This window comes from Phaenicophaeus curvirostris, chromosome 10 (assembly GCF_032191515.1).
Source record: "Phaenicophaeus curvirostris isolate KB17595 chromosome 10, BPBGC_Pcur_1.0, whole genome shotgun sequence".
Classification (NCBI taxonomy): Eukaryota; Metazoa; Chordata; class Aves; order Cuculiformes; family Cuculidae; genus Phaenicophaeus; species Phaenicophaeus curvirostris.
This window is the reverse complement of record NC_091401.1, coordinates 24,184,980-24,212,668: the sequence shown is the minus strand read 5'-3', so window position 1 is coordinate 24,212,668 and position 27,689 is coordinate 24,184,980. Positions and strand designations below refer to the sequence as shown.

The following is a 27,689-nucleotide window of genomic DNA, read 5'->3' as shown; positions in this document are numbered from 1 at the left end:
GCCTGAGGAAATCCTGCTTGGTGAGACGCTGGGGCTCGCAAGGCTTGGTGAACGAAACGCCAAGGCATTTCTTATCCCTTTGCTGTTGGGAATGATCTAGCCACCGCGCTGTCACTTTTCCCTGGTGTCACTTGTTAGATGGGGGGACTCTTCAAAAGAAGCAAGGTGAGGGAGGGGATTGTGCCCCTCTACTCTGCTCTTGTGAGACCCCACCTGATGTCCTGTGTCCATTTCTGGAATCCCCAATTTAAGAAGGATATGGAACTGTTGGAATGGGTCCAGAGGAGGCCACGAAGATGATCAGAAGGCTGGAGCACCTCTGCTCTGAGAACAGGCTGAGAGTTGGGGTTGTTCAGCCTGGAGAAGAGAAGGCTCCGTGGAGACCTTAGAGCAGCTTCCAGTGCTGAAAGGGGCTCCAGGAAAGCTGGGATGGGGCTTTTTACAAGGGCCTGGAGTGACAGGATGAGGAGAAATGGCTTTAAATTGGAAGGAGAAAGATTTAGATTAGATAATAGGAAGAAATTCTTCATAATGAGGGTGGTGAGGCCCTGGCACAGGTTGCCCAGGGAAGTTGTGGCTGCCCCATCCCTGGAGGTGTTCAAGGTCAGGCTGGATGGGGCTTGGAGCAGCCTGGTACAGTGAGAGGTGTCCCTGCCCATGGCAGGGTTGGGGGGGGGGGGGTGTGGAATTGGATGGGCTTCAAGGTCCCTTCCAACCCAATGATTCTAATGGGGAAAGGGCATTCCAGGCACATCCAACTCTGGCTGCTTGAGGTGACCAATTATAAAGCATCAAGGTTAACCTTGCTGGGCTATAAACTGTGTCACTTGCCATGTCACTAAAATTTCATGATGCCAGCCAGCTTTTACAGTGATAGAGCAACCTGATCCAGTGGGAGGTGTTGGAACTGGATGAGCTTTAAGGTCCATTCCACCATGAGTATAGGATTCCATGATTCTAGGATTTGTTGATTTCTAGAATTACATTATTCTGTGATTTGAAAGATTCTAGGATTCAATTATTCTAGGATCACGTGATTCCACATTTTGCAGGATTCTAGGATTCCATGGTTCTAGAATTATACGATTCTGTGATTTCCAAAATTCTAGGATTCCACGGATTTATTATTTCCATGACTATAGGATTACAGGATTCTAGGATTATATGATTCCTTAATTTCCAGGATTCTAGGATTCAATGATTCCAGGATTCCACAAGTCTACGGTTTCCGTGAGTATAGGCTTCCACGATTCTACCATCCTGTGATTTCCGTGCTTCTACACTTCTAGGATTCCATGATTCTGTGATTCCGTGACCCAAGCCTGGCAGCAGCTGTCAGAGGGGTGCAGGTCCCCTCAGTCCTGGGGTGGCGAAGCGGCTGCGCAGCTGCCCGTGAGCTCCTCCCCGCCGCGCAGCCGCCTGGACGGCTCTTCAGGGAAGCGATATTTAAAACAGTGACGGGATGTGAGGAGCAGAGGAGCTGCGGGGCGGCTGGGGCACCGACTGTGGGGCGGGCAGGGCTGCAGCATCCCTCCCGCTGCATCCCTCCTTCCCTGCCTCCTTCCCTCCTTCCCTTCCTTCTTCCCTCCTTTCTCCCCTCCTTCCCTCCCCCTCCACCATCTCCTGGTAACCCCACAGGCAACTTGAGAAGCAGCCCGAGCCGTGTGACCGGAGAGGCAGGCGTCCCTGCATTTCTGAGGTGGAGATACAGCCCTGCGAGCGCCCGGCTGCAGCTCGCTGTTGTGTTTGGTTGTTTTTTTTCTGCACCAGAAGAGCTGATCTCGCTCTGGAGGTACCCTTAAACTGAGAGAGACCTGCTGGAGGGGAGCAGAAAGGGTAGGTTGCAGCAGGAGAACCTGCGGGAACTCTTGTCCGTCGGGATCGGCTTCTTCGAGTTCGTGTTTGGCTTTGCGTTGGGGCTGCTGCTTTTGTCTGGGTTTAATTATTTATTTTAGGACCACCAGACTTGCTTCCTTCAGCAAAGGAAAAGGAGGTGTGGTTGGTGTGAGACGGCCAGCGCTCAGGGCTGACATCTCCCACCGAGAGAGCTTCCCCTGCTGAAATGTATCGTGCAGATGTAGCATCGCTCTTTGTGTTTGTTTGTGTTCTTTCTAAATAATAGTAATTGATTTGGGGGTGTGAAAATGCTGAAATACAAGTTCTGACACAAAAACCCTGAGACTGACCCTATAGCTCGGGAAACAAGAGTGGGAGGGGAGAGACAAAGAGATGGGTGAAGAGCATGTTCTAACCTGTCACGGTGAGACGAGACTCAACTTGATCGTTTCACTCTGTGCGAGTGGACATACGTTCAAATAGGGATATTTTTTTACCCTTGGTTGGAAAAATGTCACTGTGCTAGAGTGAACAGTGAGCGAACATCGAGTTTCTTGTGAAGCTAAAGAAATCTGTGACGGGAACTTATCAACCATTGACTGAGGGTGACAGTGAAGAGATCCCAAAGATTCAGTCGGAGCTCGAAGGAACCCATTTTTGGTTTGTAGAAGATGCGAAAGCAAAACCGACGGGAGATCCTCCACAAGCGTTCAGAAAGTGCTCTGTGGAATTGCTTTGAACACTGGCAGCATCGCGTGCAGCGTGTGTCAGCTCAGAAGGGAACTGTTGTGAAATTCATGGTAGTTGATCTCCTTAATTTATTTAATAAAGAGTTACAGGCAGAGTCTCGGGGGTTTTTGTGTCAGACTTTGTAGAAATGCCAACAAATTCTGGTGTTCTTCATTCCCACCGCTTTCTATATTTAGAGTTCTTGGGGGATTCAACTCCATTACAGTACAGCAGTTCTTCAAAAATAGCAGCAAAACTTAAATGATAATCGAGTGAGCAGTAACAATATTGAAATAGCATTAAAGATACAGCTGAAAACGGCCAGAAAGCGCTTATTTAGCAACTTGGCACAGCAGGATCACTTAAACCCTGGCAGACCCTCTTGCATATCACAGGGATTGTTAAACCAGGGCATAGTGTAGCCTCTGATTCTATCTGGAGTTCAGAGATCTCAGACCTCTGAAGTCACTTGAAGGTCTAAAGTAGCCTTGATGATTTAAAAAGGGAGTTGCCTGGTGTATCTGTGGAGGAATAGCAGAGATACCAGTAATTCTGGAGTTTGTTTTAACTGGCAAAGAAATACATTGGTTGCTTTAAATTTAATCTAAAAATGGAAAGCTGGAGAGGTGCAACTTTTTTTCCTGGTGTGTTTTTCCCAGGATAGTGCAAAAGCCTTACAAATGAATGTTCCAAAATAAGAAGACACAGTGAGTAATTTTCTAGAGCAAATAGTCAATAGTAAGAATTTATTGCCAAATTTTATCTTGTTTTCTGGGATTTTTTTGTCATGAGAAGTTACTTTGCCTGGAGTGCATTTATCTAGGAAACAATCCTTGATGTGCTACACTCTAAGATTTGTGGCTACATGCAAGGAAACTGTAGAGCATTTAATTAAATGTAATCAAATATTACAGGAATCCTGATTAAAAGGTATAGAGCTTGCTTTCTGGTGACGTACGAGGCATTATTTATTTGTACTTCAGAGAAAAAATTATTTTTCATCTTGCGAGTAATTGATTGTTTTTCCCTGTTCCTGAGTAACTACCCCCTTTGTTTTCTTCCCTGCCTGGTTTTAATTCTTGTTGACGAGCCCAGTAAGAGGCAAACGAGCTTGGCGTGTCACAGCAGGGTGACCGAGTGCAGCCTGTGCATCTGAGTCAGTGTGAGAGCGTGTGGGCATGTGGCTGTGTGCGAAGGGGAGTGTCTGGGCATGCAGGAGGCTGTCGGCATCAGATGCATAGCAGGAAGAACAGGGTGTAAGCACTTGAATTCCTGTGCCTAAAACCCCAGTGATTCAATCCTGGCCCCTGTTGAAGTCGGTATGGAGTTTGCTGTTGGTCGAAGCGAAGCCAACAGTCCTCTGGTGCTGCTCCTGGGTGGATGTGTGGGGTGTGATGAATGTGGGAGGTATGAGGGAAGATGGATGTGAATAGAATGGGAATGTGTACGTCTGCCTGCTTATCTGGTAGAAGAAAAAATGGTGCATGGAAGTGTGGTGGGAATGTTCAGGGCTGTTTGTCTGCTAATGATCGTGTTCTCGGGTCTGTGTGTGAGGGAGGCATAAAAATGAGCAATGCAATGTTCACTTTTGTGGAATATCATGAACTAAAGTGCTACTCATTATTAAATATCATCACAGGGAGGAAGGCATCAGAGCACCCCCCTCCTTCCTGCCCCCCCCCACCCCCCTCGGGGACTGTGTGTGCGTGCCTGAGTGTCTCTGTGATTTCATTGCGAGAGGACGATGAGTGTGTGTTTGGGATTAATTAGCCTGAGTTTAGCTGGTTTCATGCTTTACGTGCCTAGGGGCTACCCACAGTCACAGGGTGGGGAGGAGTTTGCTGTTGCTGGCTCGAAATCCTCTCCAGGGGTGATCTTGTTCGTGTCAACCATGAGCAATTAGAGAGATTAACTGTCTTGTTTTCCTTTCTGCCCTAGATTGGTTCTTGGGAGGCTCTGGGACATTTGAAAGTGATTTGGAGAGAGCAAAGTCTGTGTCCGATGGACACCGAACCCAAGCCAGCGTGTGTCGTGCAGCAGGCTCCCTCCCCGGGAATGAAGTGCCCTCCTTCAGAGGACCTGCCTCCTCAGATAAGACAGTCTGAAAAGATACCACCAGTGAAGCCTTGCTTCAAGAAGAAGCAGCAAGTGCAGAAGAGACTGGACACAGAAACTTTCCGGGCTTTGCGGCCGATTTTTACCAGTTTGCTGGGAGCTGGGACTTTGGATAGAGTCTTTGTGCCCCGAGGCCAGAGTGGTGGTCGTAGTGACTTATGTGAACCTGCTGTGAAAAAGACTCTGGACCTTGGTACTTCTTGCCCCCAACCAAAAATAATGTCACAAAATAACATGACCGTGCTGGTGCCAACAGCTCCAGAAGTGCAGAGTCAATTGCCAGTGGCTTGTCCTTCTTCTGGACATCCCGAGCAGAACGTCCAGCCAGGAGAGCAAGGTTTCTCACCAGAAACTACTCCTGGAACTGCTGCTGCTAACAGTAATGAATCATTCCAGGATCATCCTTTGCACCCTACTGCTAGTGATGGCACCAGTTGTCCTTTGTTCCCAGACAAGATTCTGGAAGGGTACACGTTTGACAAGGTTCTGGAAAGGTACACGTTCGAGAAGGTTCTGGAAAGCTACACAACTGGCTTATTTCGAGAGGATACCCGCCCGGTGCATTACAATTTGAACCCAAGCAATAAATTCAATGCTGGGATATTCCAGGATAAAAGTGAAGAAGCTTCTCTTGATCTGGTATTTGAGCTCTTGAACCAGCTGCAATATCACACCCATCAGGAAGACGGAATAGAAATATGTGTGGATTTTCTCCAGGGCACTTGTGTTTATGGCAATGATTGTCCCAAACATCACACAGTCTTGCCTTATCACTGGCAAGTGAGAAGCACGGCAACCCAGAGTTGGCAAAGTGTGACCAATGATTCCCAGGAGCACCTGGAAAGACTCTACTGCAACCCTGACAACGATAGGATCAAAGTGAAATATCGGTAGGTAAATGAGTTTACTCCTTTACTAGCAAAGCCAAAGGTCCTTAACTGAGCAGCAGTGCAGAAACGTAACACTGTGTGTGTTTGTGTTCTTTTTTTTCTTGATGTTTTGTATGCAAGTGTTTTGTAAACCCTGTGATGATGTTACCTGAATAACAAGCTTGCTGCAACAGAAAATTCTTACACACCTATTAAAACTGCTGTTTATCATCTGGAAAGTATTCTTTGAAGCTGAAGGACTTGAAGTGTTTGAAATAAGATGATGCTTCAGCTAATTCACTATGAGCAACCTGAGCAATGTGTTTAGAAATGCTGATCATCTGTTTAAGTTGTCACCTAAAAATGTTAAATCACTATTGAAGTTATTGTTTCCTCTATACATAGTAGTGTTTATCTACTCGTTTTCTGAAAGTAGAAACAGCTTTTAACTTTCCCTGCTTATGTTATCATATTAGTCTTGATCTTACACCCTGAGATCTAACCCAGAACTTCTTCAACTTTTATAACACAAGGTCCATTTTGAGTAGTAGTGGGGAGTGCTAATGTTGACAGGTTCATTGGATCGATGTAGCCCGTGTTTGTTTGAACACAGGGTGTAGACTCCTGGGGTTTTCTTCTGGAGGAAACATACAATGCAGATTTCTCTTATCTTATCTGCCCTGCTATAATCTGTAAGCTGGGCGCAACTCATTCCAGTCACAGTCTGTTCAAAGCAACACTTCTGTAGTCGCGTAGTAAAAAACTTCAAATTGCCTTTGCCATCTGGTTTGTTGTGGGTTTGTTCTTGTTGCCTTTTCTTCTTTCCACTTCCTGAAGAAGTCTATCCCTTCTTCCTTATTTTTTGTAGTTTTCATTTTCTATGCTGAGATTTCTCACTAGGCACCAGGCACCCAATCTAATGCTTAAAGCTGATGTGAGTCTTTCACCTTACTGGATGTTGGATTCAGCACTAAAACTCGGGCTACATCAGCCTACAGATTCATCCTTTCTGCTGAAGACAATACCAGAATAGAGATACCCCACGCTGAGAATCAAAGTGAAGTAGGAAATCAGAATTATATGTAATAGGCAATAATATTTTATAGAATTGTCTTGAAAAGAATATGCCAGTCTGCTAAAAAAAAAAACCCAAAACACTCAAAAAGACCCCAAACCATGGGGGGTAAATAAAATTCGTTGTATTTTACACCAGAAAAACTTGCACTTCTTTTCCAAGTATTTTAAATGATTCCTGAAAACAAAACAGCAAATGCAGAAATCAGACAAGTCCATGCAAGTGATTTAAATTTGAGCTCTGTGCAAATGAGCAAAAAGTGTTGTTTTTTGAAGCCTGTATCACAGAATCCATCGCTACGCGCATGAGCTGCGTCTTCTACACGATGGAGTTAAGAACGATAATTCAATTGAAACAATGCTTCATCATTGCTTAGTCATCTCCAGCCTGTAAAATTGGCTGAGAGGCATTGCTCGCCTTCACACTTAGTTTGCAGGTTTCCAGTCTGGTGGGTGTTTTGGTCTCTGGGTACACAGAGTTCCTGTCTGTCTGAACCGCTTGAGAAGAAACTTTGCAGGTGTGCTGCAAGGCATGTGATGTTCTGTTAACTGTGAATGAAGGCAGCGAAACGGGGTGCTCGCAGGAGACCCAGGTGTGCTGGGCCAAGGCTCTGCTGGTTCTGCAGTCAGCGTGGAACTCTGCTGTCGAAGGGGAGGCAGATTCTTTGAATGCAAACTCGACTTCATCCCGTTGAGTTTAGCTGACGACCCAGTGAGTGGCAAGTTTGCACGACTGTTATAAATTCTCAATATCCGCTTACTGGGGAATGACACATTGGTAGGTTTTGTGACTCTTGCATGTGGTTCAGCCTTGGGATGAGCTTCAAGTTTGTAGAAAATTATCAGTGAGAACATAGGAGTGTGTCCAGAGAAGGGTAACAAAGCTGGTGTAGGGTCTGGAGCACGAGTGTTACGAGGAGCAACTGAGGGAACTGGGACTGTTCAGCCTAGAGAAGAGGAGACTGAGGGGAGACCTTGTTATGATGGTCCTGTGGGTCTTTTCCAACCTAGTGATTCTGTGATTACCCTCTGCAACTGCCTGAAAGGAAGTTGTAGCGAGCTGGGTGTTGGTCTGTTCTCCCAAGTAACAAGCGATAGGATGAGAGGAAATGGCCTCAAGTGCTCCAGAGGAGGTTTAGACTGGATATTCGTGAAAACTAGTAAATAAAACTAACAAATAAGGAGTGGTGAAGCATTGGAACAGGCTGCCCAGGGAAGTGATGGAATCACCATGCCTGGAGGTGTTCAAAAAACATGTAGATGTGGCACTTCAGGATGTGGTTTAGGAGGCACGGTGGTGTTGGGTTGATGGTTGGACTGGATGATCTTAGAGGACTTTTCCAACCTTAATGATTCCATGATTTCAAACATTAAATTTGATATGGTCTAGAACTTAGACTTAGCATGGTTTTAAGTAAATGGCTTACCGTGCAATGTTGCAAGTTTCTTTTTACATGACATCATCTTGTATCAGAAGAACGTGCTAAACCTCTGGACATGGGTCGCTTGGACTCTGACTCTTCATGGAGTTCACTGGTGGTCAGTGCAACCTGGCTTCCCTTATGTTCCTGGGCGATGTTGTGTCTCCTGGCAACAAGATGCAGATAGCAGCGTGTTGAACCTTGTGGAGAGGCTTGCAAACATGCTAGAACAGCTCATCGTTCACATGGTTACCGCATTATTTGGCTAAAGCTATTAATCTCTTGTGGTCAGACTAGCTTTACAGGCCTATCTATACAGATTGCATACAACAAGGAAATGTCTGTTCAGCAGTTTGCATGTCCAAGAAAGGCCCTGCAGAAGCCAGCCTGACAACCAGTGGGTGGTAGTTGTTTATTTTCCTTTGTTTTAAACACAGTTTCTGTGGCATAGTAAGTAATCTGCATGCGTGCTGTTGCTGTTGTGTCCTGCTCCAAGAAAGCTGGACCATTCAAGAAAGTGGCTCAATTAGAGAATGAGCTCCAAGTTCAAATATGAATCTCTTCACGTAGCTATTTTGCATAAATCTTTCTTCAGCTTAATGTTAATGAGATGAGTAATGTAAAATATAAATTAAGTTGTTGCCTTCCACCTAAGGGATCAAGATCTTAAAGTAGAAGCGGTGCACCTTGTTTTGTTACTACTTTGTAGTATAATTGCATCAGATAGTTCCAGCAGTTTGTTCTCAAACTGAATATAAAGCTTGTTTATATTTTTGCTTTCTTAAGTCTATCAAGTATTTAGAACCAAATACCGAGCTATTTAAACAACTGTGGGGGGAGTATGTACTTAAGCAGGTTGAAATACTTAGAAGCACTCAGTTTTCCTCATGTATGTGAGGAGAGGCCCTGGAGAAGTTCCAGCTTGCAGCTAAGTAGAGAGGAGACGACAATGCCAAGTGCTGCTTTCCAGCCCGAGAGTACCCAAGCTGGGATATCTTAAGTTGTTCTTTAGTAAGGGGAAGTACTTGGCTGTAGAACTGAGCAGGTTTTACCCACCCCATGCCTGTCCAGCCATGCAGTTGTTGCTTTTCAAAATAAGCAACATCATTACTGATTACAGGAGAATTTGTTTGAAATGAGTCCACAGTTCCTGACCCATCAGTTCCCCCCGCAACAAAATTCCACCCCTTCTCTTGGCAGAGAGACATCTGTGTGTGCCATGGGAACTGCAGCGTCGGTTCAACTACGTGTACCCCAGCATATCCCAGTGCCTGTGAAACAACAGCTTCTCACGGTTGCTTTAATTTCTTCTTCTTTTTTTTTTTCTTTCTGTAATTACTGTAAGTTTTAGGAAATGGTTCCTTCTAGGTGGAAGAGAAAGGTCAAAATGAAATGTCTCCAGTTAGGGAGAAGCAGGTAGACCTCTAGCAGCACACATTCTGCCTGGGAGCAGTTTAACTACTCTTATATATACCTGGTTATCAGTGGCATATGGAGGCACCTGGGAAGGGAAAGGTAAGGACAAAAAGAAATGTAAAGGAAACTAGTTCTCCTTCATTCTTGTCTTCATGAGATAACTTGCTTCTCTGCTGTTAGAATACGCTTATATACTTTCATCTAGAGTGTTTCAGTTGTTGAGAGGCTTCTGCATGTTGTCTGACCAATTGAATAGTTAAACTTGGAGTTCTCTTTCTGCTCTGCACAGCTGCCACAGTGCATGAGATAACTCATGTGTTATTGATAACGCCGGAGATGGGAGAAGAGCTGAAATTCACTGTGCTTGGTGATTTTGTGTGTGGTTTTTCTTGAATATACACAGCTGAATGGTTTTGAACTTCTTTAATTCCTTGCTAGAAGGAATGCAAGAGAGAGACTCTAAATAAAAAGCATGTGAAGTGATTTTGGAAGTGTTTGCCTTGTGCTTTATAATAGTTTGCTTCAATGAATTCCTCTTTGCTTCGCTTTATAGTATCATTTACATATGAAATAAAACTAATTGGCCTCTAGCTGTATACATCTAGGGAAGTGAGAAGTGTTTTGCTGAGCTGCTGTAGGAATCGGCAGTCACTTTTCTATCTCTCTTTTCTTGTTTCACGTCAGTAAACAGATTACAGTTTTGGAAACAGCTGTCACCTGGCTTCAGGTTGAGGTCAATCTGTTCCCTGTGTACTTACAGTAATAAAACAGTCCTTTCCGAAACAAAGATTTATAATTGGTGAAATGGATTGCTCCGAAGAGTTGCTTGCAGGTTATCCAGCAGGCGTGGTGGTGCAGCATTGTCTGCCCACCTGCTTTGATAAGGATGAAGAACAGAGTCTATTAGAATTATTCGCTTGGCAAGAGCAGTGACTGTGATGTTCCTTCGTTTTTGGTGCACATATTTGTTGAAATCAGTAGGAATTTGAGCTGCGTAATAATTGCAGAATTTGGTACTTGTAGTCAAATATGTAAAAGAGTCTTTTCTCAGTTTTGGGGAAGCTGCGTGTGGAAGGTGTGACATGGAACATTCAGAAACTGGAACACCCAGAACTGGTGGTCAGTGGTGACTCCCACACTTGTACACAACCACCTCATGTCAAGCTGTGGTGAAAAGGATGTAGTTTCATTATTTATCATAAGTTTCAGAGCTATTTTAAGTCCTGAGATTGGCTAGAATTATGAAAACCAGAAGCAGGTTGTCTATGCAGAACACTTCAAAAAATGGAGCTTTGGAAATGGGACTCCGTCCAAGTGCTTTAGAAAGTGTTCGTATTGTCGTGTGACAAAGCAAATGCCTCATCATTTGAAAACCCATCCCTATATCAGTGCTGTTGCTGCTCTGAGCTGTGCCTCTGCTGTCTCTAAAACATCAACCCATACAGAAATTAACAGACAACACTCTGCAAAACAGATCCTCATCTGGTGTAGGTAGGAGACTCTGCTACTAGCCATCTACCCTGCCTATCCTCTACTGCAAAGAGAAGCTGGCACTTGGATTTGAACTATGGATTATGCTGCATGTATTTTGGAAGAATTGAATGTTTGACATCCTCATTACTACAGATTTTTAGACCTAAACAGTAGTTCATACCACAGGACCGTTCTAACCTCTTCTAAATAGTAAATATAGGAAAAGCAGTAAAGCTACTCCTATATTGAGCCATTATATTTTTTTTCTCTGAGCCTTTTAGGCATAGATGTAAAGCTTTGTGTAACATCTTTCTCTTTTCTGAGCCTCTCAATATAAACCTTCTGGAAAGCTTACGGTCACAGCAGAGAGAAGCAGCATGACACGATGAGGGAACATGTGAAGTAAAATATGAAACTTAATTTCCTGCCCTGTCACCTGCTGCTCCTCTTTTCAGTTATAGAATGATGAGATACTGATAAGATCAGGGCTGCGGGATCATGTTTACCAGCTTGTTTTTTGTTCTTGCCCTGCTGCAGAGCGTTGCTGCTCTGAGGGAAGGTTCCTGTTCTCCTTTCACACTCCTTACTGCAATAACTAGGGTTTGGCTGCATTTTTATTGCTTTTTTGTGAAGAACTGTGTGAAGTGTGTCCCTTTCTAAGTGTCACTCGGGCGCTTGCTTTCTATTGCTTCCTATGGAGTCGGAACTGGTTTCGATGGGAGCAGGTTTTGGCTGCTGTTGTCCAAGATCTGTTGTTCCTATTTCAGGATTCCAGTACCTCTGCTTACAGAGAAACATCTTATTAAGAGGATGTACTTCAAGCGAAGCTGAGTTTCACGCAGCAGAGTTTAAATGCTTGGTCCCACACCCAAAGGCGGACTGCATCCTGCAACTGCAAACAACTATTTGCTACAAATAGAATGTAATATTGCTGATATTTGTACAAATAAGATGAAATATTGTCCATTTGGGGTGACTGAAAGTGCGAATGCCCAGCTTCCGTCCCCTACAGCAGCCGAGTTCGATTTGACTCATCTCTCTATCTCAAGTACAAATGGTTTCCATACCTGTTTGGGTATTTTAAGCTCATTTGTTGCCCTCAGTGGCTTTCAGGTTGTTGCTATTGCAGAGAGGAACTGGTTTAGTCAGAGAGAAAATCAACAGTTTCATCATCGAAGTGGTGCTTTGCTCTCAGTCTGGCTTTGTATCACAGCTGTTCTGATGGGAACAGGGTTTCATTTCCTGTACAGACCTTTGCTGATTGCTAGGTTTCTTTTTTTTTTTGCTTGAGCCCTGTTTGTGGTAAGAGTCATGACATGTAACTGAACTCGGGGGAAGGGTTCAAAACCACATGCAATTTCACAGCTCTCGCAAAAAAAATAATTCTCCTGATTGTACATAACACCTAGCGACGTTTGCCTTGCTGTGTGGAAACAGCACAGATGATTCACACCTTAAGCTGAAGTGCTCCAGAAGGATGCATGGAACAGTGAGCCCAAAAATGCTTATTTTATCAGGCTAGGTTCACCTGAAAAAAGACTCCCAGGTTGTAACTTGCTAGTCAAGTTACCTGCTGGCTTCAGTGTCCTGAAGAGATTATGACTTTGTGTTATTTCTTATAGTTAGGGGGCAAAGAAAATGTCACTTATTTGAGGGACCAGGTTCTGCTATTGAGAGCGCTTGCTGAATTTCATTTTGAACTGTAGTACAACACCAAATTTGGGATTCTGGGCTGTATTCTTAAGAGTTCAATGTGCTTATTCTTTCAGTTCCATCAAACTGCTGTGTTTATAAATAGAGGCCTTTATTTGGTTAGTTGGTGAGAAGAAGTTATCAAGAAATCTCTGTTCCCACCTCTGTTGCAGATTCTGTGGGACTTGGGGCTCTGTTTTAGTCTCTCTCTGCGTCTGTATTTCCGAGGGGAAGGTGGGGGTTGTACTTTTCTACCTCGGAAGCCAGATGAGGCGAAGTTTTGTTGGTATTTGCAGAGAGGTTTAATAAATCTTTCTGCAGAAAAACACAGCGCTGTTTTTATTAGTGGTTTCAGGCTGCGCTGAAGGCTTTTCCTGGTGCGTGATGCAAAGAGGCAATGGGAGTAACACTTCGCCCCACCAAGGTATTTGAATACGTTTCCTGCTTCCCCAAACATCTGACGAGCTGTAGCCTTCATCACCACTTTCCCACTCTTCTCCGGACTGATGTTTCCAGATGGATGCTTGAAAGTCTATGATGGAGAGCGGTTCTTTATTGGGGAGTGCAGGGATAGGACGAAGGGGAACAGCTTAAGCAGAAAGAGGAGAGATGGAGATGAGATCTTAGGAAGAAATGTTTTCCTGTGAGGGTGGGGAGGCCCAGGTTGCCCAGAGAAGTCGTGGCTGCCCCATCCCTGGAGGTGTTCAAGGCCAGGTTGGATGAGGCTTTGAGCAACCTGATCCAGTGGAAGGAGTCCCTGCCCGTGGCAGAGAGTTGGAACTGAATGAGGTTTAAGGTCCCTTCCAACCCAAACCATTCTATGAGTAACAACACTAGATGCTTTTTTTTTTTGTCATACCAACTCTCCTTTTCCTTGACGCAAACTGCCCAAGAAAAGTACAAAGAGCAAGAGACCCTCTTGATGGAGCTTGTCTTCTGGAGCTGGTGCAGAGGAAGTGTTGGGATGGATGTTTTGCCCTGGCACGTGATAAAGGGTTTTAATTCCTGGTTTCGTGTGCATTTGTTCTGCCTCTGTAGTCATCACAGGACCAAATGTTTCCTTCCCATTGTACGCTGGCATCTCTTGGAGGTGCAGGTAGCTATGTAGTCATGCTCCTATGATGTGTTCCATGTTCTTTCAGGCTCTCTTCAGGGCACAAAACAAGGCGATGTGTGCCTTGCTGGTTCCTTGTTGTTTTTTCCTCTCCCAACCCATGTTATCCATTATCTGTACCTAATGGAGGACACCCATTAGTTTACCCCAGAAGTAGTGAATCATAGTGTACTGAAGATAGTGATGTTCTGCTAAAGAACGTATCAGACATAACCTTGAGCATCTTGCATTCTTTCTGTTCTTGACCCTAATTTGGGGGCTTTAACCTATATTTAGGGCTCGGACAGCTGAGAAGTACAGTTGTCATATTTGCTTTCATTCCTGGTGTCTTAAAGCTAAAGGCAGGAGTATAATCAGGCAATCACTGGCTGTAATCACAATTCATTTTTTTCCCCTGCATTGCATTATGTAAGCTGGTAATAGGCTTTTTAATATACAGAGGAAGTGCTTTAACTGAAGAGCTATTACTAACCAACATTGCTAAATATATTTTAGGACTGCAGAGCTTAAAAGCCAGGAAATATTGTAGTTTGAAAAAGTTATTACTTCTGAACAGGGAAATACACTGTTAAGAATGTAAATTAGCATTGTAATAATACATATTTTAAGTGGATGAAGGGTTTTTGTGAGAGTATCTTTATTCCCAACATTATAATTAGGATAAAAAAAATAAGTAGTCATTTGGGCACATGGTTTGTTTTTCAGTTGCAGTCACTTAAATAAATGCATTTGTCTAAAATTTTCAGCTGTATACAGTAATGAAGTGTTATTCTGAAGAAATTATTGTTAGGCAGAAAACATATGGAGTTAAAAAGTTTTTAATTAAAGTATTCAGGGAAAAAAAAACCCCGCTGTTTTGTAGATTTTGAGGTGTTAATGTCATTTAATCACTTCATTTTCTGTTAAAATTAGTGGGAAGTAGCAGTCTAAACACATCACCAACTTAAAAAATAGAAATAACATTTTTAAAGCATCCTTAATATTACAGAAGTTTGAGTTTCAGGAAGATTCTGCAATTCTGAAACAGCTGAACCTTTCCCTATTCACAGCTAAAGGAAATGGAGAGAGGTTACCAAACCAAGAAATATCTTGATTATGGTTCTTTTTTTATATATAATTAAAGTTTTTTTTGGTTTTAAGCTGCAGCTCTCAGTCTGAAAGAAACTTTAAATAACTGCAGGTAGCAACTGCGTGGAGCTGGTGTCCCCATCTTTCATTGAAGAGTGATAGGTTGGTGTTACATGAGCTGGAAGGCAGCAGCTTTAGGAGCTCTGCTGCTCTCTGTGTCACCGAACAACACCAGAAAGTCCAGAAGCACTGTGCCCCTTCCAGTTGGACGGGCTGAGTGGTTGTAGTTAGGCATGGGAGAACACCAACACTTGTGTTGTATCGTACATAGGCTTCCAAGGAGAGTATTTAAAGGAGGTGGTTATTGGCTGTGCCGGTGCTTGGGTTCTTGTTAAGAGTGAATTGTCAGTGTAGTCAATGAGCGATGACTGTCCCGTCCTCCTCAGTTTGCTCACAGGGGAGGGGAATTGGGTAAAGAAGAGGCAGAAACAGTGGGCTACAAAAATGTGAAAAATTCCTAAGAGCAGGCAATCATTACATTTTTCAGTACTGAGAAATAATTTGGCACGTTCTCTACAGGTTTCGCAGAAAAATGTTTAGCTTTCGGAGAAGCTCTTTTCACTCTAAGCTGTTATTAGCTGTCAGCCTCAAATCTTAAACAGAGTCTTGGGAGATGTGCAAATGCATCCTTAATGGTGCACAGGTTTTGTTTGTTGTAGGAAAAAAAGTTACACCATTTGTTTTGCTGGAGTTGCGTGTGAAGTTTTGATGTTGTTATAGCACTACTAGAAGAAAGCCGTGTAGAAACCCTACAGTTCTCCCTCTGTTTTGGATTTGGAACACGTGTGCACACAAATACCCTTCTTGGCATACGCACTGTCAACCCAGAGTTCTGGGAGTTCATCCTAAAGGTCTGCTGGCTCTGCAATAAAAGCATGAGGCAAAGCAGTCTTATACTCTGTTCATCTCAGAGTGTTTTTCCTTCCACAGGGTCCCTCCCGTTGCATGACTTCAGTTCTTCTTGCTTTGCCACGGAGCGCTCCGTGGCTGTTGGAGGCTGGACTTTAGCACCGTTCAGCCCCTTTCAAAATACCCAAGTTGTGTAGCAGAAGCCAGCCACGTTTCAAGTGCCTGTGCCATCTTCCAGCCTTCAAAATCTTAGACCTTTACCTTTTTAGGATATTAACCTCTATGTGATTACTTTTAAAAGAGTTCAGCATGCTCATGGGTACTCTTTATCGGGTTTAGAATGTTCGATATTCACATTCTCTTTACTTTGCCCTGCGTTAGCACGGAACTACTGCAAACTTTCTAGTGATCAGTTTGCACTTATGACACATATGACTTACAGCATTATAAAAAATTAAATAATCTTCGAGGGTTTACCACCTTTAAAAGAAAATGATTTACATGTAAGGAAAAGGTTTTCCATTTCTTTGCAGTTTCTTGGAGGTCATAGATCTTTGGAGTAGGGAGAAATGCGTTATGTTTTTTTGACCTGAAAAGGTATCAAAGTGCAAATGAATGCTGAAGTTGTGAGGGTTTTGTCGTGAGGAATCCCTTCCTGTGTGTTTGTTTCATACAATGTGCAGCACAGTATCTGAGGGGTCTTGATTCAGGACTTGGCTTTGTATTGCGACATAACCCCAAAAGAGTGAGTCCACCTCCTCGCTCCAAAAGGATGATATAAACAGTATCAGTCATTGACTCACTTTTCTCAAAGAACAGCTTTATCAGGCACTGAAATTCTGAATTGCAAGACTATGTGTTGATAAGAAAAAGCAAATGTTCCTAAGGCAGCATAAAAAAATATTCATGAAGAAATCCACTCAAAATATCATGCTCGTGGTGCTGCCTGCAAATACTATGAATAGTGACACAGCTTGGTAGTTCAGAGAGATGATTTCCTCATGATTTCACACATTGTTTTCAAATAAAGTAGATTGTAGCTTGTTGTTATGGAACTAAATGACTACATACCAGGAAGGCGGTGTGATCTGTTATTAGCTTTTTTTCACTCCAGAAAGCATGTGTGTTTTTTTTAAGACGTACATTTATTTTCAGTCCGTTCGTACTGGTCACTTATTTTGCTCAGTGCGTGTTTTCCTCCTGACTAGATCCATCTCGTATCACTTGTAGTTGCCGTTTGCCTTGTCATGCTGATCTTGCTCAATGCGCTGCCTGTAGCAATTGCATCCAAGGGGCTGTGGTGATGGTTTTCTGGAGTGGCGTGGGTGTCTATGCACCGGCCACCGATGTGGAGGGCGGAGGAATGCTGGTTTTAATGAATATATCTGACTTCTTGCCCTGCGATGTGGCGTGGGTGGGAAGACATGGGTTATTGGAATGCGCCTCCTACACAGAGTAGCTGGTTTCCTCCTGTTCTTGTATTCTAACAGAAATCATAGAATCATAGAATAACCGGGTTGGAAGAGACTCACTGGATCATTGAGTCCAACCATTCCCATCAATCACTAACCCATGTCCCTCAGCACCTCATCCACCCGTCCCCTAAACACCTCCAGGGAAGGTGACTCAACCCCCTCCCTGGGCAGCCTCTGCCACTGCCCAATAATCCTTTCTGCGAAATATTTTTTCCTAATGTCCAGCCTGAACCTCCCCTGGTGGAGCTTGAGGCCATTCCCTTTCGTCCTGTCCCCTGTCACTTGGGAGAAGAGCCCAGCTCCCTCCTCTCCACAACCTCCTCTCAGGTAGTTGGAGAGAGCAATGAGGTCTCCCCTCAGCCTCCTCTTCTCCAGGCTAAACACCCCCAGCTCTCTCAGCCGCTCCTCATAAGGCCTGTTCTCCAGCCCCTTCACCAGCTTTGTTGCTCTTCTCTGGACTCGCTCCAGAGCCTCAACATCCTTCTTGTGGTGAGGGGCCCAGAACTGAACACAGGATTCGAGGAGCGGTCTCACCAGTGCCGAGTCCAGAGGGAGAAGAACCTCCCTGGACCTGCTGGTCACGCTGTTTCTGATACAAGCCAGGATGCCATTGGCCTTCTTGGTGTTGTGGTGCTGCATGTAGGGAACACACTGTTAAACCTCCTACAGATTTGGTGTGAGTTTTTGTCTTAATTGGTTTTGTTCTGTGATAGTTGGTAGAGAAGCACGTGCAGGGAACTGCAAGATGTTCCTTTCAAGTATTGACGTCTGGGTGTCAGGGGGAAGAGAGCTGGTTGGTACTGGTGGCAGAGACCCAGCAGTGGGGACTGTCCCCAAAACAGCCAGGCTGAGCTCCTGTGGCTTGGGCTGCTGGAATTTCATGTCCAAAGAACTTTAAAAGCAGCTCATAGAGTTGCATTTTTAAACATTTGATCTGCCTTCTGGGACTCTGTCTTTAAGTCTATGTAAAAGCTTACTGAAAACAAACAAAAGCAATCTAAATTCAGCCAAGGAGCAGTTGTTCGGATCGCCTGACTGTGAGCCCGTAGGAACGGACACATTGTCCTTTTCCCTATGTCAGGAAATTGCTGAATGCTGCAGGCTTGCTTAGCACTTCACAGACCCAAATGCAATTAATTGATGATGATAAACACTAAGAACAGCGATGCACCTGTACCTCCTCTTGAGAAACGAAGGATCATTCCAGCTGATCGTCATTTTTTCAAGTGGGAACTCTTCAGTAGTTTTCTGTGAAAGTGATATAATAAAACTCTTCAGCAACTGTACCAGGAAGGGAGTGAAATCGCATAATTGCAGCCATTCTGAAGCAAATCGGTATTCATGAAATCATGTAGATGTTTAGAATAGCTGCCACTTGATGTGGCAAATTCCATACGCGGTACTTTGTCTATGGGGCTAATGAGCCGGCATTTTAAAAATAAGCGGCAGATTTCAAGTATCAGCTTGATTTATGTTTACTGTTCAGAATTCAAAGAAAATATTTTATGTAGTCTCGAAAACTGCATTTCCAGTTGCCAAAGATTAGTAACTGTTAATGAATAGCGCTAAGCTGACAATTTCTAAAGAGATTATAGAAGTAGAAAACTAATTATGTAAACAGCATTATTTTGGAAATATCTTAATCCCAGTTCTAAAAAAAATTACTTTTATAGGGAGTGAATATTACTGTCATTTCTTTCAGTTGTGATGGATTTTTTTTATTTAGTTCTTGAGTGCTGACGATCCAGCAACTGTCTAATGATCAGCAGAGCTGTAGAACTCCATGCTTTACTTGAGAATATTCTTTAATTTATTAACACTGGCTAATGAAACAGTGTTAGAAACTGTTTGCTGAGCGATTCCACCATCACCGTTAAACGTGACTTTGTAAAGCATGTAGAAGAAATGCGCTTCTATTTTCTCCTTTTCATAAGTTGGGTCCTTTGGAAAGCGCCAATCACTTTACGTGAGGTTGCATCCCAGCACTGATTTTTGTAGCAGCAATATAGTAACTCAGAAAAACCAGCCAAGTATTTCACAGTGCAGGCTTCATAATTGAGAAATTGTGTTTCTTTTTCATATTATGCTATTCTCTTCTGCTGCATGTGATGAAAGGTACTCGCACTCTCTGGTGGATTGGCAGCAGATGCTCCTCATCTGGAGCCATTTACATTTTCTTTTCTTCCCTGAAGCACTAACGAACTTTCACAAGAATAACCTTTTGAATAGTATGTGGCTGCTTCATCAAATATGGTGTGTGATATATTTACTTAGTATGCTCAAAATGTCAAGGATACGGATATTGATTTTTGTACCATTCATGCATGCTGAATAAATACCACTGGAGCAGGAAGACTGCTGCGTTCGGCGCTTTGTCCTTCCATGCTGAGACTGTGTTTTTTCCACCATCGTCCCTGGATACTTTTGAAAAGTTACTTTGCCATCACAGCTCTTGTGTCCCGCTCTACACACTTGTCTCTGGGTTGTGCCAACTTCAAGGTCATGCGACATCCACTTGTTCACGGGGGTTGAGTGACGTAAGCACAGCCAAGGGGATCTCTGAAGGGGGCTACACCAACAGTAGTTCTGTCTATTATCTCGAGTGATGTTTTGAATGGGTTACAAAAGGTGAGAATTCTTTGTTTTTCCTGCTCTTTCAGGGGACATGAGTTTTGGGTGGATTTGAACCTTATGAAATTATATGAAACTGTTGAGTTTGACCAAATGCGACGACTGTCCACACCTTCCTGCCCCAGCTCCAACTCCAACTACTACACGGTCTGGAAATACTTCTGCAGGGACCACTTTGGCTGGAGAGAATACTCTGAGGTATTTAACATGTTTCAGAATCCTTGTTTGGGGTTGTAACCCAAAACTCTATGTACAATATATGCTATAAACTATATACACATTTTCAGTCTGTTTCCTCTTTGGACATTTGGGAATGTTACTTGAAGTTATTGTTGAGAAAGATAATCAAGAAGGAAGGTCAGTGTTGAACTGAAAAAACAATAAAAGGAAAACTCTGCCCTGCTGGACCGCACCTTGAATTATCCCTGAAAAACAGGAGGCACAGACCAGATTGTCAAATCTGAGAGCTAACTGGCCCGTGTCAGTACCAAGAAAGGCCATTCTAATACCTAGAAATCTGGTTTTAAGACAAGGAGGACAGCTTTTAACACCACTACTATTTAGCTTTGCAGTTTTTTACTTACTTGCCTTTCCCCGAACTTCCTGCAGTGCAGAATGTGTCGAGTCACTGGATCCAGTCGCTCGCTGTCCCGTAGGCTGCACTGTACACTGCTGTTCTGTTCATTTCATTCAAATAAACTCCCCAGTAAGCTTCTTAAATACCTGTGATGGTTAGGAGCTCCTCTTCGGATGGCCAGAGCTGTATATAATATTTTTAATAAAACCTCATCAGTGTCTTACAGTTTTGGCAGTACCAGAATCACCTCCACCATTGTAAACTAGATCTTTTGCATCTTTTCCATGCATCAAGCTGACTTTATCAGTGCTTAAGGCAGAGCAGTGTATACCGCCAGGGGCTTTGCAAATGAAAAAAAATGCAAAAAGTGGAGAGAGCCTGGAAGAAAGCACCACAAGTAACAAAAAGTTTAGCCTATTTGATGAGACAAGTTAAAATAACTGAATTCTCTAGCACAGAAAAGAAAAAAAGAAGAATATATTAACATATAAAAGATTGTTCTACAGCAGAATTCTGCTTTTCGCATTCAGTGGACAAAGACAAAAAGTAATTTGTGGCAAGGGAGTTTTAGGTTAAATATTTGGGAATAACATTTGACACGTAAAGATATGATTGCACCAGTCCTGTAGGAAAGCTGTGAGACCCACCATGTTTGCAGATCTTGCAAACGAGTAATGGAATGTTTTTCAAAGAGATTTAAGTGTCTTTGTGCCTCAGAACAGGGGGAAGAGAGAAGAGGGGGATTCTTTGAGGTCTCTGGCAAAAATATTAGGTTTTGAACATATAATTAATCATGTGTGTGTGTTTGTTTTAATTCTCTTGAAACAGCCTGTTGTAAGGTTGATAGAAGAAGCCACTTGCCGGGGTCTGAAAGAGGTTCGTTTTTTTACCTGGCATAATCAGTACATCTTAAACATCAAAGATGGGTTCCAGCAAAACGCGAGTTTCAGAAGAGAGATCAAGAGGAGACCCCTTCTTCGCTCGTGCGTTGTGCTGATGCCGTTCTTACAGTACGTATCCCAGCAAAATGGAACCTTGGCATTTCTTCTCTGTCTGTGCAACCTGTATTCTTTAAGATGTGACGAGGAAATAGGCATCATTGGGTAGAAAAATCAGAAACAATAATAAAAGTCTCTCGGTCATGTTGGTAGCTCTCGCTTTGCTGCTTTTCAAGATAAATATTATCTGAGATGCTCCTCACTGCTAGGCTCTGTTTGTTCTTTAAAGGTTATAATGTACCTTGTGGATCTCGGAACGTCGGAAGCACAGATGGACTTAAAGTTTGCAGGGTATTGTCCACCATCTCAGTAGGCTGTCAGTTCCAGGTCCCATAAAAATGAGCATTTAAAAACATTTTATAACTCTCAAGCACAATTAAAGCATGCCTTGTTTTTATTGTCATCTCCGCTGGGGACGAACACACTCCCCCATCAAAGGCAAAGCGAGGAAGGTGTTGCAGTGTAGTAATTTCTGATTACAACTCATAAAAATGCCGTTTTCGTGATCTCACCAGCACAGCTGGAAATGTTATGGTCAGAGTTTAGTAGTTAGTAACATATTGTGGTCATTACTCCGGCAGCTTGACGTGCTGGGCCAGCCCAAGGAGCTTTGACTGCGACACTAGGGCTGGAATTCTAGCTCATTAGCTTGCAGAGTTGTTACCACGTCTAGTCATGAGGTGAACGTGAATTTGAGCCTCAAACCATGGGCATGGTTTAGTGGTTGATAGGAATGGTTGGACTCGATGATCCGGTGGGTCTCTTCCAACCTCGTTATTCTGTGATTCTGTGATTCTTTGAAAACATGTGGTTGTTAAAAACATTTTTAGATGGGGTTTTTACAGAAAGGAAACCCAAAATTATTGAAGCGATACTGGGAGGATGCAGGTAACCAAGCGAGGACGTTCTGGTTGTAGCAATTCTGATTATCATCTCAGTGAAAGTAAGGACTATGCGTATTCTCCTGATGCTATTTTACTACAGCGTGAGTTTAATTTTGAGATGTGCTAAAGTTACGCAATTCCCACTAATTTTAGTGGACCCTTGAGGGTTCTGACCATAATTATTAGCTATAAACACTGAAAATTCTGTTGTTCTGTGGTAAACTTTTCTTTTATTTCCTTTATCTAAAGACCCCACCTAAAAATCCACTTTGAGCAGAGAACAAGACTATTTGAAATATTTATGGGAGCTATCCTTAAAGTCAGTATTTGCTTCTGCTCATCACACAATGCTACCTGCTTGAATCAGTTGAATCAAATTGGGAGAGAATACTTGAATGGAAACTGGGAAGTGGGTGATAGTGGTTGACAGATGTTGACTTTTTAATGGCTTCCCTTATATCATAAATACAAATAATTTACACGAGTCAGAAGAAACAAAGTACAACAGAAGACTGTGGTGTTTTTATTGTGTTTGGTGTCTTACTCATTAATCCTTAACTTGTTGTGAGCCTGTGCTTGATCTTCCAGTCCAAGTGCAAGTGAGTGAGGTTCTTGAGTAATATTTATTTTTTTTTACCTGTTTACTTTAGAAGGAATAAAAATGAAATGCATGCTGTAATATTGCAGGCTGCTATTTTGTTAATCATTCTTGGGAAAAAAACAAACCCACCTGGGTTTCTGTTAAGCTATTGATAAACAGTGAGAAGAACTTTGGTTGGAGTCAAATCCATGCAAATAAAATGAGGTCTCTTTAGCTTTGAACAGCAGATGAAAGCCACGTGAACTCTTTTTTAAAGAGTATGTCTGCTCTGAACAGCGTGAGTGGTGGTACAGTTTACTGTCTCTGATCCAAATCAAATACATCAGTGTAAAAATAGACTTCTTTCCCCCAACTTTTTTTCTAGACCTGAAAACCTTGACCTACAATCAGAAAATCACATTAAATTATTTCTGGGTCACACAAAAAAAATCACACATGGTTCCTTCAGGCTCATATTATATCACTGGCATTAAATATTCCAAAAGGCAACCTTAATTGACATTTCTTTAGGTAAGATGTGAATAGCAGTGGAATTCTTATTCATGTAGATAATTCTGTAGGTTCTGCAGAGAAGAGCAAGCCAATGAGCAAGGAGGATCAGAATAAGTCCCAGTTACATGGCTTTCTGGGCAGCAGCATGCCTGACCAAGAGTAGATGGATTCCTCACGAGTCCCTCTGGAGAAAATGGCTTTGCCTTTAGCAAAGCTTTGAGAGTTTGTTCTCCAGTAAACTCCCTATTTACAAAGGCAGCGTAGGGAATGGAGTTTGCCTGTGTGCAAAATCCAGTTGTGCGTGTGCAGGGAGGCCGGATTTGGCCTTGGATGTTGTCAAATTGCAGCTTACACCCAAGAAAAATACACAAAGGGTTCCCTTTGCCTGTTTCCTCCTAGTCAGAACAGGTTTTCTGCTTATGATTTGGTAGTGATACATTATCAGAATACAAGTGACCTTAAAAATTTATGAACTTTAATGTTCATTAAACTTTATTTTAATGACATTTAATTTAAAGTAATCCGTGGGGTTCACCTTGTGTCTTTCCAGCGAGCCAGTGGGTACCTCTGACTTTGTAATCTTCCCTAACAAGAGCTGCCAACTTCTGAGCACACCTTTCCCATAAAAATACCATGCTAAGGTACTCCTGGTGACATCTTGAGATAGTTCCATATATTCTTGCCACTGAAAGGGCACCTCACCAGCTTGCAGGAGCTGAAGAGCTGTGTACTCCAAGTGTGAAAACCAGAGCCTGAACCTGCAAGCTTTACGTGTTCCAAGTATTTTCATTGACGTAAGAGGGAGAACTCCAATAAGTAAGGATTATTCGGTTGAGTAGGGCTTGCTTGTACAGATTATAATCAGGTGAACATAAGCCACAAATGCCACGGTATCTAAATTTAGCAGCTTCAAGAGTGAAAAATTCCACAGAGGTGCAGGTATTGATTAAGAATGAAGTCTTGTCGCACCACAGTCGGTGTCCTTAACTGGATTTTAGTGGTGTCTGTTCTTTCCCTGCCACGGCCGTTACAAGCAGCAGCTCCCTCCTTCACCCCCTCCTGGCTTCTCACCAGGCAGCATTCCCAAGAGGAGGGGCTGGTCTGTCACATGAAAATAAGCAACTGCAAATGCAAATCTACATCTGGCCTGTGCAAATGAAAATAAGAGAGCCTTCCTCAGCATGATACTGGGTAGTACTGGAAACGTAGCATAGCCTCTTCTGCAAAACGCAGTGAAATATCTGTGAGTTTTGCCTAGAAAATGTTATTAGTTGGGGTTATTTGTTATTCATACCGTAGCAGAAAGTATATGTTTCTTCTTGTATCCTAAGGCAACTATGTCAAGTGTTGCCACATTATTCATCTTTTCTTATTCTGTATGATAAAATCACTAATAGTTTATAGCTAATATACCAAATAATTCAATTTGGTAGCGTTTCGCCTGCCTGTTGTTTATAACCCCGCCCCAGAATGTGAATAATGATGATAGTAGGCGTTTAAACACCACCAAGCAGTAAGATTTCCTTACATGGAACAGCGTCCCTGAAAGTCAAGATTTTGTTATTAGTTTATAGGGCTGGAGGAGTTATAGGAATAGCAGAAATAGCTGGCGTGTTTGTGTTTTAAACAAGCATTAAAGATATGTGAATTGTTACAGAATTGAAGAGCAGCAACTGCTTAGGATCTGTTGGTGTTGAAACTAATGTGATTTGAAGCTCTTCTGTTTGTGGATGTTTAAGCTCAACCTTTCTCTCCTCTTCTTTCCCAACTAGGACCTTGAGTGGCAATTCTCCAGTCCCCTCTCCATCTGCTGAACCAGCTTCCTCGCAGGTCTTATCTCCGACTGCTGTTACCTCTCCAAACTTCTACCCTGAAACCTGGGTCAGTATGGATCCATCTCAGGACTTCATCCAAGTGCCTGTTCTGAAGGAGGATAAAAGCTATAGAACCATTTATAACCTGTTTCACAAGACTGTGCCAGAGACCAAATATAGAATTTTGAAAATACTGAGAGTGCAGAATCAGTTTCTTTGGGAGAAATATAAAAGGTAAGCTACTGCGAATACCATTCTGTTACAACAGTGGAAAAAACACCTTAGGACATGTAATTTGGGCTGCAAAATATAAATCGATCATTAAGTAGAATATGTAAATAACAGATTTTCTGAAGGAGCATCTTCAGTTGAACAATTCTATCTGAAAAATATCTTGTCCTGTAAATTGCTATGTAAGAGGTTTGATAAGCTCTTTACTGGTGACTTTGTAAAATGTGTCTTCCTAGAAACTTCAAAATAAGTCTAGGATATCTTGTTCAAAAATCTTCCAGTTCATTTTCAAGCCAAATTGCGAGGCACTATTTCCATCAAATAATCTCTTTGTTGAAGGTGGCTGTTAGTGCCCAGGCTCTTCCAAGACCCTCACAAAGTCAAACTCCTGGCAGTCGGTTCCATGCAAACCAACTGAAAGTTGGTCTGAAACTGTGTCTGAAAGCTGCCACCCATTGACCTCGTCATAGCTGATACAGAATTAGATTTGTGGATTCTCTTTCCCTTCTCAAGAAGGGAGAAGTCGAAGGATGGGCTGTATGTGCAGGGATTGATTTTCTTACAGCATTGATGCTGGTCTAGAGCATCTTCACACACCCTGTCTCTCAGTAATTCCTCTCTGTGGCCTTCTGAGGCTGTAAAGGGATTTAATTTTTGTTTTCACTTGGAAAATTTCTTTCTGCATCCAACGTGAAATATTAGGTTAAGATAAGAAGGTGCCTCTCAAGGTGCTTTGCCTGTGCTACTGTGCAGGTGAGAGAACTCTGCCTCCAGCAGTAGCAGCTCCAATCCTTTCAAAAATCATTATTTCGCATAGAAGTGTAATCAGAAAGTGAAAGACCCGCTCTGCTCTCCACACAGAAATGTTTTTGTGTCCTTTTTTTTACACGTAGAAGGATGGAATAGTTTGGGCTGGAAGGAACCTCAAAGCCCAACCAGTTCCAGCCCCTGCGATGGGCAGGGACACCTCCCACTGGATCACGGGCTCCAAGCCCCATCCAGCCTGGCTTTGAACACCTCCAGGGATGGGGCAGCCACAGCTTCCCTGGGCAACCTGGGCCAGAGCCTCCCTACCCTCAGCATGAAGAAATTCCTCCTTATACCTAGTCTAACACATCTGCTATTCCAGAGGATAAAGCTGATATTTAGGGGCTGTAGTGAAAACTGCTTTTCCACTGCAGATCTGCAGTGAATGCTCATCTTCACTTTCCGTTTTCTGTTCCAGGAAAAAGGAATATATGTCCAAGAAAATGACTGGGCTCGACAGGATAATGAACGAAAGGCATTTGTTCCACGGCACCTCCCAGGATGTGGTGGATGGAATCTGCAAGCACAACTTCGACCCGCGTGTCTGTGGGAAACACGCCACCATGTTCGGACAGGGCAGTTACTTTGCCAGAAAGGCAAGTTATTCCCATAACTTTTCCAAAAGGTCACCCAAAGGAGTTCATTACATGTTCCTGGCGAAAGTACTGACGGGAAGGTACACGGTGGGTAACCACACCATGAGGAGACCTCCGCCGGTGAACCCCGGCAGCATTACCAGTGACCTCTACGACTCCTGTGTGGACAATTACTTTGAGCCACAGATTTTTGTTATTTTCAATGATGATCAGAGCTACCCTTATTTTATTATCCAGTATGAAGAAGTTAGCAACACTGTCTCCATTTGAAAACTTGTGCTGCTAAATTATTATTCATTTTAATAAACTCCCTTATCTGGCATTGGTAGCAGTTTATGTGGAATAAAATTTGGACGTTACGGAACTGGTTGAATTACTTGTTTGGAAGGAACTAAATCTCAAAATATAGAAAAGATCTGAAGTGACCAATTGTGCACTTGCTGTTTGATTATGTATGTGCAAATTGTAAATATTTTTCCATTGTTTATAGTTGAAAATCTGTGCCTTTTGTTATAAAACACTGTTTATTTATGTTAGTAAATATTCATGTTTAAAAATGTGCGTACGTGTATAATTTCAGTTGCGTTCTCTGTGTATTAGGGTGGCTAGAATATTGCTTATGCCCTGATCTTGAAATCTTAAGGATGGCTGTTTCTAGATAATTGGAACCAAGTCATTTTCATCCCAAACAGAATAAATAAGAGATTATCCTAACTATTTTTTATTACTATATTTCAGAAAGGTTGGGAGAGATTACAAAACTAACATCCTGCTCATACTTTGGATTATCAAATAGGTCAACACAAATAAATGTGTCATTTTAGGAAGGGGTTAATGCGGTTATTGCAGTCCATTGGGGTTTAAAGC

The 27,689-nt window shown here is 42.8% G+C and overlaps 2 protein-coding genes across 3 annotated transcripts in view; both read left to right on the top strand.

Moving 5' to 3' along the window:
* KCNAB1 (potassium voltage-gated channel subfamily A regulatory beta subunit 1) overlaps positions 1–27,689 on the top strand; it is a 155,484-nt gene that overhangs the window by 91,956 nt on the left and 35,839 nt on the right. The window lies entirely within an intron of this gene.
* Positions 1,482–27,390, top strand: TIPARP (TCDD inducible poly(ADP-ribose) polymerase). Of its 2 annotated transcripts, XM_069865130.1 has the most exons (6): positions 1,482–1,836; positions 4,504–5,570; positions 19,852–20,020; positions 21,228–21,409; positions 25,147–25,422; positions 26,645–27,390. In XM_069865130.1, exons 2-6 carry the CDS (start codon positions 4,567–4,569, stop codon positions 27,090–27,092), a joined length of 2,079 nt encoding a protein of 692 aa, XP_069721231.1. In that variant the 5' UTR covers positions 1,482–1,836; positions 4,504–4,566; the 3' UTR covers positions 27,093–27,390. The 2 variants fall into 2 exon arrangements, with proteins under 2 accessions (XP_069721231.1, XP_069721230.1); XM_069865129.1 differs by lacking the exon at positions 1,482–1,836 and having other exon boundaries at positions 3,963–5,570; positions 26,645–27,389.

Bases quoted from the DNA above. Each gene is read 5' to 3' on its own strand.
- TIPARP (XM_069865130.1), top strand. From the start codon at position 4,567: ATGGACACCGAACCCAAGCCAGCGTGTGTCGTGCAGCAGGCTCCCTCC. The intron at 20,021-21,227 runs GTATTTAACATG...CTCTTGAAACAG, and splicing joins GCTGGAGAGAATACTCTGAG to CCTGTTGTAAGGTTGATAGA. The intron at 25,423-26,644 runs GTAAGCTACTGC...TTTCTGTTCCAG, and splicing joins CTTTGGGAGAAATATAAAAG to GAAAAAGGAATATATGTCCA.